The following is a 16,082-nucleotide window of genomic DNA, read 5'->3' on the forward strand; positions in this document are numbered from 1 at the left end:
ATTAACAAGTGACAGGCAAGGAGTTTACACTTAACATTGAGGACTCTGCCTTAGCTAGATTTCCAGAGTTGAAGGCTGTGGACAACTTCCTTACATTTTTTTTTTAACATAATAGGCCACCTTGTAAATTTCATAAGCATTATGCCATATGTAGCCAAAACATAAAACAAAACCAAGTGTATATTTTTCACTGCTGCTCAAATCAATGGCAAATACAACATAAAGCTAATTATAATTTATTGAGCCCTAAATTAGAGATGATTAACTCAAAATAGACAAAAGTGTTTAAATAAAATTGTTGTTTCTAGATGCTTAAATTATAGAGATGTCAGCTACTCCATGACCCCTCAACTGTAGGTAAACTGTTTTTGTCTGACCCATTTCTTTCATTTAAGGCCAAAAAACAACCTTAACTTTTCCAAATATAAAAGGCAATTACAAAAATAAAATAGTCCTATAACTGACCAATAAAATGACTCATTAGCTATTTCCATTCACCTTCTCACCAAATTTTACTGCTGTGACCTAAAAAGCTTTATTTTCAGAATTTTATTTCTAAAATTTTACATTTTTTCATTTTCAAATTATCTAAAATTCATGGATCACACTTAAACACCTCTCAATGAAATTACACTTCTTTAGGGTTTTTCTGAAATCATAACATTAGCATTCTGTTTCACCTCAGACAGTATTAATTCATGAAACCTCCATAAATATGTGACAGTGAACACCATATACCTTGGAAAAGAAGGCTGGGAATATTGACGTATTTAGTGTGCTGCAAAACTTTTAAATTTCATGAACCCACAAAATCTCAAAAAATACTGAAGTCTGATAGAGGATTATATTTTTTTCTGCCAAGAAATTAATTTTTTAAAAAATCACTATTCTCACTATAACTTCTTAAAAGTATATTTTAACCCTCCATAAAAAGAACAAATGTCCTTTTTGAGATTAGACCAATGTGTGTATTATACACACTATACTAATCTTACCCTTTTCTAAGTCCTGGCTACAAATAAGTATTTCTGTTTACAAAAGGTTATAAAATTTTGAGGCTATTTTCCCCTATTTAACATGTAAAAATTAACCGATAGCTACTAAAGAATTCCCCGCCCCCTTCCTTCTTTTCACAGTCAGATGAGAAGTTCAGGATACTTGAACTTCTTTACTGTCCTCATATTTTAGTGCTATGGTCTGGAATTTTAGATGTAGGTTAACTTATATATTTCTTACATTTGCACATTACTTTTTTCCCCAGAGGTTTTAACAGAATTTATTGGAGAGACAATGCTTAATGAAATTATACAGGTTTCAGGTGTATAATTCTATAACACATCACCTGTACATTGCATTGTGTGTTCACCACCCCAAGTCGAGTCTCCATCCATCACCATTTATCCCCTTTACCCTCCTCCCCCTCCCCCACCCGCTCTCCTCTGATCACCACACTGCTGTCTGTGTCCGCGAGGTGTTTTCCTTTGCTAGACCCCTTCGCCTTTTTAAGAATTATTTCTGAAATCTGCATTAAGTTTTACAACCACATGAACAAATATTTAAGCTTAGCTCTTTATTTTACAGGCAGAGTTGCTGATCACTATGTTCTGCATTTCACACTTTGATCTTTGGCTATTATTTTGATTCATTTCCAGACCAGATGAAAATTACCTTTGGGAACTTTACTATTTAAAATGTTACACAGATGTACTGCCAGCCTTCAAGGCTACGTGAGCAACAAAACAACTTGGCAAAGTGGGGTGTCTCACATCATAACTGCCCCTAGACCCTATGACGTTCGCTGTTTGTTCCCTTCTGAACTCTTCATATGCTGCAGAAGTCACGGGCTGCATTATTCCTTATCTTGGGTAATAACCGGGAACTTACACTATTTTTTTCCTTAACTTTAAAATTTTAAATTTCATCCGACTCTAGCTTAGGTCAGTTTCATTTAAACCTTATCCAAGTATTCTATCACTTGTTGGATTATTGCTTTTCTTCTGCCAGCTCCATTCTCCATGACTTCTTTCTGCCTTTTTTACATTTTCATCTCTTTATATTTCTCCTCTGTATTTCTGAAAATGTTTCTGCCAGCCCTGGCTGGCATAGCTCAGTGGATTGAGCTCCGACTGTGAACCAAAGCATCACAGGTTCGATTCCCAGTCAGGGTACATGCCTGGGTTGCAGGCCATGGCCCCCAGCAACAGCACATTGATGTTTCTCTCTCACTCTCTCCCTCCCTTCCCTCTCTAAAAGTAAATAAATAAAATCTTTAAAAAAATTTTTTTAAATATATTTTTTAAAATGTTTCTGCCTATGAAGTTTTCTCTTGATTTACTTTCGGCTCTTTTTCTCAATTTTGTAAAGCCCTGCCGAACTGCCCTGCTGGAGCTCCTGTTCACGTCTCTTGCTCTCCCTTCACAGACACAGATCTGTGACAGGAGCAAGGCGTCTTCCTGAATCCCTCCTACACAGTTAGAAACTTCACAAAAAACTGTCTTCTACGTCTTAAAGTAACACACAGTTAGAGTTGTAAGAATGATATACTGACTCCTTAGACAGATCAAAGATATCTATTCATTAATTTTATTCTTTTCCCTCACTTATTAATTCTTTTAAGAATTCTATGTTAAACAAAAATCAGTGAGTCAAGATTTTAAAATTAAAATATCTCTATTGTGCATAATAAGAAAACCCCAATAACTAAGACTGGCTTTCAACAGTAAACATGTCTTTCAAGAATTATGTAAACATATACTTCTCAAGCGTTACCTTTAGTATAATCGACAACTGCTTCCAAAGCTGCTATCCTAATGTCCACGAAGTGGCCATATTCCGCATAAGATTTAAAAAGAGTGGGATCGCTGGGCACATGTCCATTCTTCTGAAGCACTCGTATGGCTCTCAGACAGCTGGGGAAATAGTACTTCAGTTAAGTAGTTTTATTGAAAGTATTCTGAATCAAACTTGTTTGCTAGGCATTAGAAATTAACCTGTAACAGCGAACTGAAAAGTTGATCTGATTTGAATCCAACTTTTAATTCTTACCATTACATTTTTTGCAATAATCGTAAAAATTAAAAGTATCTACATGCTATTAAAGGAAAACAAATTTTAAAGCTTGTTCGGAAATTCAATTTCAGGTATTATTATACTTAGCATTTTCTCCAAAAGTTTGAGTTACAGAGTTTAGTAAATAATAAGTGTGGAAGGTTAAACTGTTCATAATGTTTAAAACAGTGAAACAACTTTTTTATTTTTAGCAAACTCCTAAAGAGATAGAACTGATAATCATATGCAAAGAAACTGAGAAACGCAAAAGTCGTCTTCAAAGTGTCTAACAGAAGGATGCTTATATGATATCCAATGAGATAAAACGTTATGCAGACATCAAAAATAATGTTTTCAAAGAGTTTCTGATGATGTGAGGTTACGATATAAGCAGAATACAGAAACTATATATGCAATATATGTTCACTAATTAAAAATTTTTATTTTTCAAGAGAAAATTAGGAGGCCATTCTCCAAAACAGTACAGCAATAATTTGTGGATGACAGAATCATAGGGTTTTAATTTTCTCCTTTAACTTTACTGTATCCCCCAGTTTTCTATAATGGGAATAAATTTCTCTCACAATTATAAAAGTAACTTTAAAGCAAGTGTAAAGAATCACCCCACCTGACAGTGATGGTGTGTCTATAACTTGGAAGCAGCTTTTCCATATTCAAAAACCTGGTGATTTCTTCGAGAATGAGCCGCACATCCGGATTTAAGTTATCCAAAGTTCGAACCTCGTTATTCACACTGACTGCAGGCGTAACGGAGTTGGCAAGGGCATCGATCATTTCTGCGCGATAGTAGTTATCTGAAAACTAAGGCAAAAAATTATATAACCAAATCCATACTCCTGTTCAAAAGTAATACAATGAAATATTCATAATCTAAGAACATAATTTATCTGAAAACTTGACCCTTTATGTAGAGTCACACAAAAGGGAAAAAGTAAAAGATTCACAAATCAGAAATACAATAAGACTGTCCAAAAAGTATCTGGCCATGCACTATGAAAAACAAACATTTACTGAAGAAGATACAAGACCCTGTACATGGGACAATGATGCCCCAGTCCCCTTCAAGTAGGCACCTTGGTCTCACACAGCTCTCCCAGTCACCATCAGTTGCCCTGTAGTATTTTCCTGATTCTTGTTGGTGATCTGAAATCTCTCCCCTTTTGAAGGTGATTTGAGTTTGGGGAAAAGCCAGAAGTTGTAGGGACCCAAATCTGGGAGGCAGGGGAACTGAGTCACTTGGGTGATTTGATGTTTTGCCAAAAAAACTCTGCACGAGATGTGATGCATGAGCCGGAGCACTGTCATGATGAAGCTGCCAGTCACCAGTTGCCCACAGCTACGGGCGTTTTCACTGTACCGCATCTGTCAACGGATGAAGACCACTGAGGAAGTCCTCCTCATTAACTGTTTGGCCTGGAGGGGCATACTCATGATGGATGACAGACACCCTTATGGTCTTGGTCTTGCTGTGACTTCGGAGAACCAGGGCAACTTCCATCGGGATGACTGGGCCTTCATTTCCAGAACACAGACCTAGACCCACGATTCATCTTGGTTAGGACCTTCTGGAGGAAATCCGACTCACTGGTAGCGGCTTTAATCAAGTCATTAGCAACTGCTCGACATTCCTTCTGCTCTGGCAGAAGCAGCTGAGGAACGAGTTTTGCCATTGTTTCATGCCAAGGTTCTGTGTGAAAGTCTCGGACACAGTAGTTTTGGAATCACCAGATGAGCTTCTCACCCTCGCACTGTCAGTCGCCGATCTTTGTTGATGGCAGCCCGTACATGTTCAATGTTCTCAGATGTGCTGCTTGGTGCAGGCCTTCTAGAACATGGATCACTTTCGCCAGATTTTTCGACCATCTTTGAAGCATTTGCATCACACTTTTACTTGTGCTGCCCTCATTGCATCATTCCCCAAAATCCTTCTGAGTCATCTGCATAGTTTCCATGGAGAAATGTTCAAGCTTAATGCAAAATTTGATGCAGATTTGTTGCTCTGCTCGCTCAGTCATTTTGAATGTGACAACCACACAGTACACATGCTCACTCAATGGCGTCTACCGCCCCCACCAACTAGTACAAGTGAAGTCATCATTGTTCATGCATGCACATTCCAGCCCACTCTCCTTGGCTGCCAGGTTACATTGATGTCACTCAAACAATTCTTGTTATATTAACAATGGCTCAACTTTTTCAGACAGAGTTCATATATTAGTTTACTCAACAAATTCCACATGAATGGTACTCCCAGAGTAACCTAGCAAGGTTCCTCCAAAAGGAGGACCACAGTTCACAAATCCTGCTTGTACTACAGAGCTTCAAATCAGCTACTGCATGCTCTACTCTCATATACAAACATATAACCCAAAGATCACCAGATATTTTTAAAAAGTATCAACGTAAAAAAAAACAAAACAAACAAAGGAGAAAAATCAACTTGAAGGAAACAATGTGTGTAGGAAAACTGGCAGGGGGAAAACATCCAAAATTATCACAATTGTCTTAGAAATAACCAAAGAGATGCCTTCCAATAGCAAAACACTTTTAAAGAAAGATATATCCCAAGAAACAGAATCAAAATTAAATTGAAATATAAAATATTTTAAAAATTCCTGAAATTTTGAGCAAAAAGAGACAAAAATAGGAAGGAAAGTGTAAGGAAATTGGAGGGATGGCATAGAAGACATAACATAGGAATAATAGGAGTTTCTAGCAAAAGCGAGAAAATAGAGAAGGAAACCATAAAAAAAAATATTAATTCCTAAACTCATACCCCAGTCAATTCACAGAGAAGCAATTTATTGAAAAGCAATCTAGGTGTGGCTTGATTTACACTGAGGAAATCTGACACTCTAGCCTGGTCATTTGAGCATGGAGTGAGTGAGCTACTTCTGCCTGCAACACAGACTGCCGGGGACAGAAGAGGAACACCCACTCCTCCTGACTTCACTGTGGAGGCAAACCTCACAGCGACACACGTGACAACAGAGTCCCTAAGGAGTGCGGTGTTCAGATACTGAGCAGGAAAAAAAATTATGGCTTATAACAACAAACAAAAAGAAACTACTCCAAAGTGCACACTGTGGATCAAACCATTTATGGGTCGTTTTCTTAAGTGTTTTTATGGTTTCATTGTTACCTCTGCTAACTACTTTGCCAGCAGAGCAAAAGCTCATTTATTCAACCACTGTTTCTGACCTACACATCTGGATCACAGAATGAACTCAGAAATTAAACAGGAGGTGGGGCTGTGGGTAGAGCAGGAAAACCAAATGATTTCACACTTATCCCTCAGACCACATCGATTCTCACAGATACTACAACCCTACCTGCACAGACAAAATAACCTGAAGCATGGCATCCAGTAGCTATTTGCTAACTAAATGAATAAACACATATAATGGTTTAAGAAAATGTCAAATTCATCAATAAAAATTATCCCAAGAGGGAACTGTTTTCTGGGTGTCACTTGGTAAACAAAAAAAGACGTAAAAATAAAACTGGTTTGTCAGACATCCCCAAAACAAATTTTAGCTGGCACCTCAAAATCTAATGCACTATAATCTCCACATTACAACAGGTATAAGAAACATGTAAAAACCAGCTAATCTTGGTTTTTATCCACTGGTTATGATAATAAATCATGTTTACACGTTTCTAACTCCAGAAATTTCAAGTACCATGGACTCAACAATAATTTCACAGTCTAAATATTTCTTTAAAAGCAAAGTAACCCTGGGTAGTTTTATAAGATTCATTAAGGTATCTTACCTTATTTTTTCTGTTGTCATTGTACTTGATCAAGTCTAAAATAAATGTGAGGACTTCTTTGGGACAAAGGTTGTGAACATCTCTCAATAGAGCCATTGCAACTGGCATGGTCTACAGAAAAAAAGAAATTAAACATGTAATTCAACGCTGCCATTACTATAGTCACTGAACACAGCACGTGCAGGGAAAGGGGACTCTGGAGCTGGCACAGGTACCCGGATGCAGCCAACCCCCTAACTCCCACCCCCCCACTAAGAGCGTGTCACCAAGCTCTCAGAGGAGAGCTGAGTAGGAAACCGAGGGGGGAGCTGTGTAACTGGGTGCACCCTGTCGCCCACGTGCCTCTGTCTTTCAGTCGTCAGAGGAAATACGTGCCAGGTAAATGATAAAAACTCAGTTCTGGGTTCTACAGTGGATAAGGCATGGGTTTTAATACCAGAGCAACCATTGTTCAACTCTTCCTTGACTGCCTATGCAGACGGGTGATTCTGGCTGCTTGCTTACTAAGCAGGGGCCTCACCACCTCACGTCCACTCCTCACAGCCTTTCAGGACTGAATGACTTCGAGGCTGGAGGCACACAGTTCAGCCACCAGTCTGAGAACACGGTGATTCCCCTGTGCCATCCCATCTCAGCTTCGGGAGAAGTGGTACAGTATCTGAAATCCAGCTTAACTTTCTTCTTCCCGAATTTTCACAGGCAACCCTTCTAAGGAGGCGGAAGCCTGACTCTGACAAAGGCAGGTTCTGACTTTTCTTAAATGTACCTCCTGGCTCCATCCCACCCACTACCGACACCTTCAGGATTCACACCATCTTTTTAATATTAATTGGCTCCCATGGACTATTTCATCTCTCCCTCTCCAATGGTCCCTTTCTCTGTGCCAAACATGCCTCAAGATTTTCCCCCTCTATCCAAAACAAAACAAACCCCAAATGCCCTTTGCTCAGCCCTGCCCTATCCCCCGCCGCATGTCTCCTTTCTCACACTCTCCGCCCCCGAACCAGAAAGCAGGCTTGGTTAGTTTTTCTCCTTCAGCTTCACTCTTCTTGAGTCCCCTCTCGTTTGTCTCATCTCTGCCTTCATTATTATTAATAAATCACTCAAAAAATTTTACAAATGACTTGCACACTGCCCAATGCTGGCCACCCTGCCACACTCACATCCCTTCCTAAAACAGTGACCCCATCACACCACCACTTTCTATACTGCCATTTATAGAAGACTCACTATGTGGTAAACATGACCTAAAACACTTCACATGCTTGGTGTTAATTCTAAACAAGACAAACTTTATAACTGGGTCAATGGAGGCTAAGAGGGCTAAGAAACTTGTGTTCGTGCAAACTGCTAGTAAGTAGTGGAGCTGGGCCTAAAGCTCGAGTTGTGTGCTGCTTTCTCCCTGACTCAGAAATGCTGCCCACACTCTAGAAGGAACGCCATCAGAAGGACTTACCCACACCTCCACCCCCCGTGGAACCAACCCCGAATTCAGAGTGTCCACTGCCCTTTACTTTAGTATTAGTGTGGGGAGTGAGTGCCTTTCCCACCACTCACGGAATCAATGAGCAAGCTGGAAAAACATTTTAAAAACAAAAAAGAACACGGCAAGACACGTCTACTACTTGAATAGTCTCCGGGTTAAACTGAGATGTACAGATAGTGGCAGAAAACAATCGAAAGAAACTTGGAAAGTAAACTTGTACCTTCTGTAGAAAATAACTTTGAAAGCTCATGAAGTTGTTTGTTTTCACAATATTCGGACACGTTTTACAACAAAACATTCTCGTGAACAGTGACTTCATGGCTGGTGGTCCTGTCCACGTGCTCACCATTGAGTTTGCAATCTGCGAGTAATTAGGTGACAAAGAGTTTCCATCACCAAAGCGAACATATTTTTAAATAAATAAAACCACTTTCTAAAAGTTAGTAATGCCAATAGGTTAGTTTTCAACAACTCAATTCTCATTAAGTGTAATCAACTTTAGCCTTCCATTGTCATTTCTGAGATTATATACAAATTCACCCTCCCAAATTCTTATGTACACTTATAATTATTTCTGCAAGTTAATTTCTAAATTGGAGCATTCTTTATATTTTAGGAAAACACATTTGCAAAAGACATATATTCTAAATAAGTTTGTATTTGTCCACTTAGGCAGATGTAATTCTAAAGTTTTAAATTTATCAGCTAGAAACATCACCATGGATTTTAAAGGTTTTAAAATCTACCCTAGTTGAAAAGCAAACCAAGTACCACACTACCATGTAAGTCTGTAAGAATGCTTACAAAAAAAAAAAGAATCTTGCTATTGATACTTTTAGTGCATATAAAAATCATGTCTAGTAGCCCTGGCTGGTGTAGCTCAGTGAATTGAGCTCGGGCTGGGAACCAAAGTGTCCCAGGTTCAATTCCCAGCCAGGGTACATTCCTGGGTTGCAGGCCATAACCCCCAGCAACCACACATTGATGTTTCTATCTCTCTCTATCTCCCTCCTTTCCCTCTCTAAAAATAAATAAATAAAATTTTTTTAAAAAGCCATTTGTTAAAAAAAAAAATCATGTCTAAAAGATTATAATTAACTTTAGATAACAATTTTATGGATCTGCTAAGGATGTAGCATGCAAGAATCACAAAGATCTTTATAAAAGCAATGCAACTGTATCCTTAGCTGATGATTATCAAAGAAAATAATCTTTCCCCTCATATACCTGAGTAGAGTGTAGGAATCCAACTACTCACTAGTGCCCATTAAAGATATAACAAATCCAGACCATTATGATCTGGTGAAATGTTGGACAAATGAATTCAGCACTGAGGAGGGCAAGAGAATCACTAAATGGAAATGAACCTATTATTGAGATGTTTTTTAAACACCTGGAACCCAGTATTTCAGGCCAAATTTTTGCATTTCTGGTTTTCATTTGTTCTACCTTCGGTTTTTTGCATCTAAAGAGAATATTTAGTTTTCTTAACAAATTAACTTTCCTAGCATGTTAAATTACAGAACCTATCATTTTAAATTATGTATTACTAACACTGATTACTAAGTCCAAACCGACATGAAACAAGCCCCACTTTGGGATACTTAAGATGAGATGATTTCATGTACTTGAACGTCCAACAAGGACTTTCTTACCAAATAATATTCTCTGCTTAACAATGTAGCTGGCAAGTCAATACAATGGTGAAAACTTCTCTTTGGTTTTAAAACCTGCCTTTCAGTTTGACAACTATACAATTTTAACATGTTACCTATTTTCAGGTCAAATGTCTTTCTTTCAGATCGGTCTTTATGAAAAGCTTTTGACAAAGCTTTGAAGGGACCAGCTACCAAGTAAAATCGAAGGCTATGGTGAATTTTAATTCCGTTTTAGGGTTTTGCTTTTCCCACGTGTGTAACCTCACCTTCGCGAGGCAGAAGCAAGCAGCCATCCTCACGCGGTAGAAGCACTGCTCCTGCTCCAGGATGTCAGTGAGTGCCAGCCTCGAGGCCGGCGTGGGGAACTTCTCCAAGGCCAGGATGGACTCCTGCTGCGCCACCACGTCCCGCTCGTAGCGGAGCTGGTACTGCCACATGAAATCGGCCTGCTCGAACTCCACCTTCCTCAGCACCGACATGTCGGGGTCTATCCGTATCCACAGCAAAGGGGAGTCGGCGCTGAAAGAAAACACAGTTTTCCACCGTAGCTGTTTCAGTTGTTCAGTTTTACATGTGCCTAAAGTAAAAACAAAGCACGCTTCCTAACCAGTTTCTCTTCCTCATGCAGTATTCAGGACTGCCTGGGGTTTTATGCACTCATTTTTTTTTTAATTACATTGACAACAGTGGCATTATGTTCAATATATTTTAACTTCATCACAATGTCTATCTGTAGCAATCTTGCTGAAAAGATCTCCAAGGATAATAACAAAAAAATCCCATCTGAAATTATTAATCTGGGACTTTGGTTGGTGACTGCACGATGTGCAGATGTGAAAAGGGGAACAAGACCAAGTCTCTTCATTTCACTTCCTGCAGCTAAATAACTGACTGAGGCTTTAAGTGACATCCCTCATTGGAAAGCCATCTCTGATGAAGAAGTGAATTATTTCACTAAATTAATTTCTTTAACTGATTTTAATACTTCATTTTATAATGCTAGACATATGATTATCTTTTTTAAATAGCAAGTTCTGAAATCATAGTCCAGAGCCATATCACATAACTTCTCAAAGTAACGAGCACGTTTTTAAAAAAATCTAGTCTACATCAATACTTTTATCAAAGGAACACTGTCTAAAATATTAATTCAATTCATCAAATACCACTCGGTAGTTACTACAGCCAAGTCACTCAATACAGAAAAAGTATAAAAACAATATACAGCCCTGGCTGGTGTGGCTCAGTGGATTGTCGGCCTGTGAACCAAGAGATCACTGGTTCAATTCCCAGTCAGGGCACATGCCTGGGTTGTGGGCCAGGTCCCCAGTTGGGGGTATACGAGAGGCAACCACACATTGATGTTTCTCTCCCTCTCTTTCTCCCTCCCTACTGCACTAAAAGTAAATAAATAAAATCTTTACCAAAAAAAGGGACATAAACAGCAATAATATTTGGCAATCAGATTAGTAAATAATTGCAGCTGTTTTATAAAAAAAATATACAGGTACAATATGAACAAGAAGTTTGAGCTACATATTTAAAAAATGAAACTTTCAATAAATAATACCACACAAAATGTTTAAATGATGATATTTAAATTGTGTTTTGCAAGCAGAGGAGCCTTTCAAGCACCCCGAAGCCCTGTCCATAAACAAAGGGCCATGAGTATCGCCTGAGTGCTCGCCCGTTAAGACTGCAAGCCATCGGGATCCCCTGGTGCAGTGCTGGACCAGAACCTGCCTTCTATGACACCCCCGCGGTGACTGACGTTCAGCGTTACAGCCTGAGCAGCACTGGTCTAGAGACCGGCAGAGGGGCAAGGAAGCTGCCTGAGTCCGTTCTGTGCCCACTCCCAACCCGCCCTGTGGTTCCTCCGCAGTTCGCCAGGGCCAGGACGGGTTCACTCTTCCCTCTCTGACTACTTACCTTACTGGGGTAACACTGGTTAGTAATGTCACACAAGTTCCGGGTGTACAGTTTTGTCACACTGCAATCGTGTGCTCTGCTGTGTGCTCACCACCTCAAGTCTAGTCTCCTGTCACCGTATGTCTGACATATGTCTCCAGTGTCTCCATCCTCTACCCACCCTCCTTCGGCTCTGGTCAGCACCACATTGCTCTCTGTGTCTATGATCCTGTTTGTTTGGTACGCTGCTGCTTGTTGTGTTTTATATCTCACATATGAATGAAATCACGATTCTCATCCTTTCTTACCTGACTTACTCACTTAGCATGATAGTATAGAGATCCACCCATATTGTTACAAATGGCAGTATTTCATCTTTTCTATGGCTAAGTAGTATTCCACTGTCTATGATTTTTATGTAAGATTTGGTTTTAGCATAAGGTTACACTGCCTTTTAAAAGCACTGATTTCAGGACATTTATATACTTTAAGAGGTGTACATCAAGACAGATGAGAATGCAGAAAATAGTATGTCCTTAAACTTAAGGAATAAACTCACTCCATTGCGGAAAGATCCATATCGACTTCCTCTCCATTCATCAGTGGGATTTTTTTCTTCTTATTCCTACATTTAAGAAAAAGTAATTTTAAAATTGTGACATCTCCACTTCTAAAAGGAGATAAAAGAGTGGCCAAAGTTCAAGTTAAGGATTTCACACAACACTGACAGATATCCAAAGGAAGCAGGAACAGCAAATGTAATGGAATTAATCACAATGACATCTATTTTGAAGCTGAAGGAATGGAGTAATTGATATTGAAATCTCTTTCTGATCCAAGTTTAACAAAAAGAAGTATATAACTAAATGTCAGTTCTAACCATATTCCTAAGAACTGGTACTACAGTTTTATGTAGAAAAAAATGAGAGCTATCAATAAAAAAAAAGTATTAAAAAAGAATATATATCAACAGGCCTGAAATGAGACATGAATAATTCCGAACACACATGCCCTCTGTGCAGGTAGGGTCCTATATGAAATGAAGTGGTTAGCCATAAAACATCCTAACGGTACTAATCAATATGTATAATTAAATACAAGATTTGAGGTAAGCTAAAACAGAAGCAGCTGGAATCATGCAAACTACTCTGGAATCACAAACCCTACTAGCGGACACCCCAACAACTCGGGTGAGGGTGAGTTAAGAACACAGAACAGTCCCAGCCAGGGTATATTTCTGGGTTGCAGGCCATAACCCCCAGCAACTGCACATTGATGTTTCTCTCTCTCTCTCTCTCCCCCCTTCCTTCCCTCCCTAAAAATAAATAAATAAAATCTTTAAAAAAAAAAAAAAAAAGAACACAGAACAGTCTTCCTGCGTTTCTCACACCCAAGAACACCCAAATGACATACTGTCATTACACAGAGAAAAACAAAACTGAGAAAATGCTACGAGGAGGGCAGCAATCAGATGTTTCCAACAACAAAGGCAGAAAGGATAAAAAGGGGAATTTCACTCTAAACTGAGGAAGAATTTTCAGAGAAAAAAAATGATTACAGGGAGACCTCAGAATCAAGTTCCGTGAAGGCCACCAAAATCCGCTGATACTCTCACGTCTGAGATCAGCTGATGTAGTCCTGAGTGCAGACTCCTACTCCCGAAATTCTGGCACTACTCCACATTACTCCAGCAAAGCACAAAAGTACTTCTCATCTCTCACTACTCAGAGTATATGCCTCAGTTTTAAAAAGTTATGATAAGAAAAATGAACTAAGTAAAGGGTGAACTGCTGTGCATTTCCTAAGTGAAATTGCACCGTGCCCTTGAACGTCTGTAAGAACTTCTGTAAGGGCCTGAGGATACCGCGAAAGGGAGGGGGACACACAGTGTAGGAGGAGCAGGGGCTTTCATGACGCATGTATTCAGCTCCTTCCTTTATATTCAATGATCATTTCCCCAATACCCTGCAGATGTTAAAGCAATGAAACTAAGAATGAAACTAAGCAATTTGCCTTGAATTTTTCCAGGCTCCAAAAACTCAAATTTCCATTCTACCTTGCTGTACTACTACAAAATAAGGATTCTCAAACCTATTGAAAATTTATTTAATTATAAGGATAAAAATGTTGCCAAAAATGGAAAGCAAATAATGTTTGATAATATTAACTTGAAGTAGAATGGGGAGGAAAAGATACTAGATAACATATTTTCTACCTAAAAAATTAGGTATACAAGCCCTGGCTGATGTGGCTCAGTGGACTGGGTGCCGGCTTGTGAAACAAAGGGTTGCCAGTTCGATTCCCAGTCAGGGCACATGCTTGGGTTGCAGGCCAGGTCCCCAGTAGGGGGAAACAAGAGAGGCAACCACACATTGATATTTCTCTCCCTCTCTTTCTTCCCCCCTTCTGCTCTCTCTAAACAAATAAAATCTTTAAAAAAAATTAGGTATACATTAGGATTTTTATTTTGGCATCTTAATCTGTGAAACTTATAATTTAACTATAAACTTTAATTTATAAGTATGACTCAGTGCCTACCTTCTGCTTTTGGAGTGGCAGGGTATATCATGTTTAAGGCTGTTTTCTTCAATTTGCAATGTATGATTGAAGGATCCATCTAACTCCTGCACTGTCACTTTAAGTGGTCCCTTTAAAAAGAAACAACATTCATAGTGGTAAAATACCAATACATATTCTTACCAGTGTGGGTACATATCAAGATATAAAATAATAGTATACAAGATGTGTAACTGGAGAAAGACAAAGGCAATTGGTGCCAGGGGAGGGGAGAATTAGAAGAATTTGTATCCCATGAAATCATCTGTAACCTGTCTTCCCTTCACCAACACTTGGTACTTGCTCAATTTTGTTCTTTGCAAGCAAACTCTCATTATGAAGCTTCTAACCAGATCCGGCACCCATCAGCCCCTCTTACTTTGCAATGAGGGAGAAGGCAATGCAAAAGGCCGTTTTGGAAAAAAGCTTACCACATATTTCTGAGTTCCAAGAGATGTATAGTCTTGTTTTATTTCCAATTCTAAGACATTTCGTTTCCTATTAAATGCAAAGCTTCCATAAAATTTTACCACTCCACTCTGGTCTCTGAAGAATTGTAAAGGAATTTTTGCACACTAAAATGAATATATACTAAACAAATGATTCACTGTAGTAATAATAATTTTCAAATGCATTCCCTTCAGTTCAAAGCTTGGAAAGCATGTTTCATTGTGAAGCAGGTGGCGAAGTATTCAAAATTCTTGTGAAAAATGTTTCCCCAGATTTAAAAAGAATTTCTGAAACACTGGGAAATTTGTGTTTTGAAAGAAGTAAAACCACTCTACTGGGTTATTAATATAACGAAATGAGAAAATGTAAAAACTGAAAAGTTCCAAGGTACAACTCAGCATGTGCCACCCTCTACCCTCCAAGTCCCCAGACCACTGCACCTCACCAGTGGCCCCTCAGGCCAGTCCTGATGAGTTAGGTCCCGCCTCTACCATTGCTGTACTCAAACTAAAACCTACTGCTTCAAAATATGCCAAATTTTATAAATAGTACAGGTGTTTGTGTGTGTGCGCATGAGCACAATCATTAGTAAGCACTTTACAGGAAATGATTTACAGGTCCTGGTTATTTTTACCATTACTTGGAAATAAAAATAGTTCTTACCTCCTTTCATCCCCCAAATCCCTCTTCTAGTTCCTTCCCCTCACACACATGAACCTATCCCCCTCCCTGCTTTGTTGAACTGCTATTCAAAAGGATACACCCACTGCTTTATTAAAGGCTGGATGTCTTTGCCAGAGACATTTGAGATGGACTTCAAAAACCCAGACGTGGAAACCAGCATCTGACTCCACATGTGCGACTGGAACTTCTGAGAGGAAGCAGTGCTGGCCAGGCTGAGCAGCTTATTGAAAACCTGTCAGAACAGAAGTGCCATTCAGTAACTTCGTATCATTTAGTAACATAACACACTTTGCTTTCAATTCTCTTCTAAACAACTTTGCAATATAACTTTATTCTAGTCAATCACAGAGACAATAATTGCACATCTTACTATATAGACTGTTCTAGTTAAAGATTACCAGCTGAAGAAGCATGCAGAGAATTAAACAGCCAGAAAAACCAATCTTCCTCTAAATATAGTTGAATTTTAATAATAGCCTAGTCAAACACTGAACACT

At 38.9% G+C, this 16,082-nt stretch overlaps 1 protein-coding gene across 4 annotated transcripts in view; it reads right to left on the bottom strand.

Moving 5' to 3' along the window:
- The window catches only part of TAF2 (TATA-box binding protein associated factor 2), a 53,733-nt gene that overhangs the window by 17,097 nt on the left and 20,554 nt on the right, over positions 1-16,082 (bottom strand). For all 4 annotated transcript variants that reach the window (XM_028533919.2, XM_036031379.1, XM_028533920.2 and 1 more), the window contains 9 exons: positions 15,663-15,817; positions 14,883-14,997; positions 14,434-14,543; positions 12,455-12,520; positions 10,254-10,506; positions 8,550-8,690; positions 6,844-6,954; positions 3,677-3,870; positions 2,770-2,909 (listed from right to left, as the gene is read on the bottom strand). In XM_028533919.2, coding sequence (XP_028389720.1) covers positions 2,770-2,909; positions 3,677-3,870; positions 6,844-6,954; positions 8,550-8,690; positions 10,254-10,506; positions 12,455-12,520; positions 14,434-14,543; positions 14,883-14,997; positions 15,663-15,817 — 1,285 coding nt within the window. The remainder of the gene's footprint in view (positions 1-2,769; positions 2,910-3,676; positions 3,871-6,843; positions 6,955-8,549; positions 8,691-10,253; positions 10,507-12,454; positions 12,521-14,433; positions 14,544-14,882; positions 14,998-15,662; positions 15,818-16,082) is intronic.

The sequence above is a fragment of the Phyllostomus discolor genome, chromosome 7 (genome assembly GCF_004126475.2).
Source record: "Phyllostomus discolor isolate MPI-MPIP mPhyDis1 chromosome 7, mPhyDis1.pri.v3, whole genome shotgun sequence".
NCBI lineage: Eukaryota > Metazoa > Chordata > Mammalia > Chiroptera > Phyllostomidae > Phyllostomus > Phyllostomus discolor.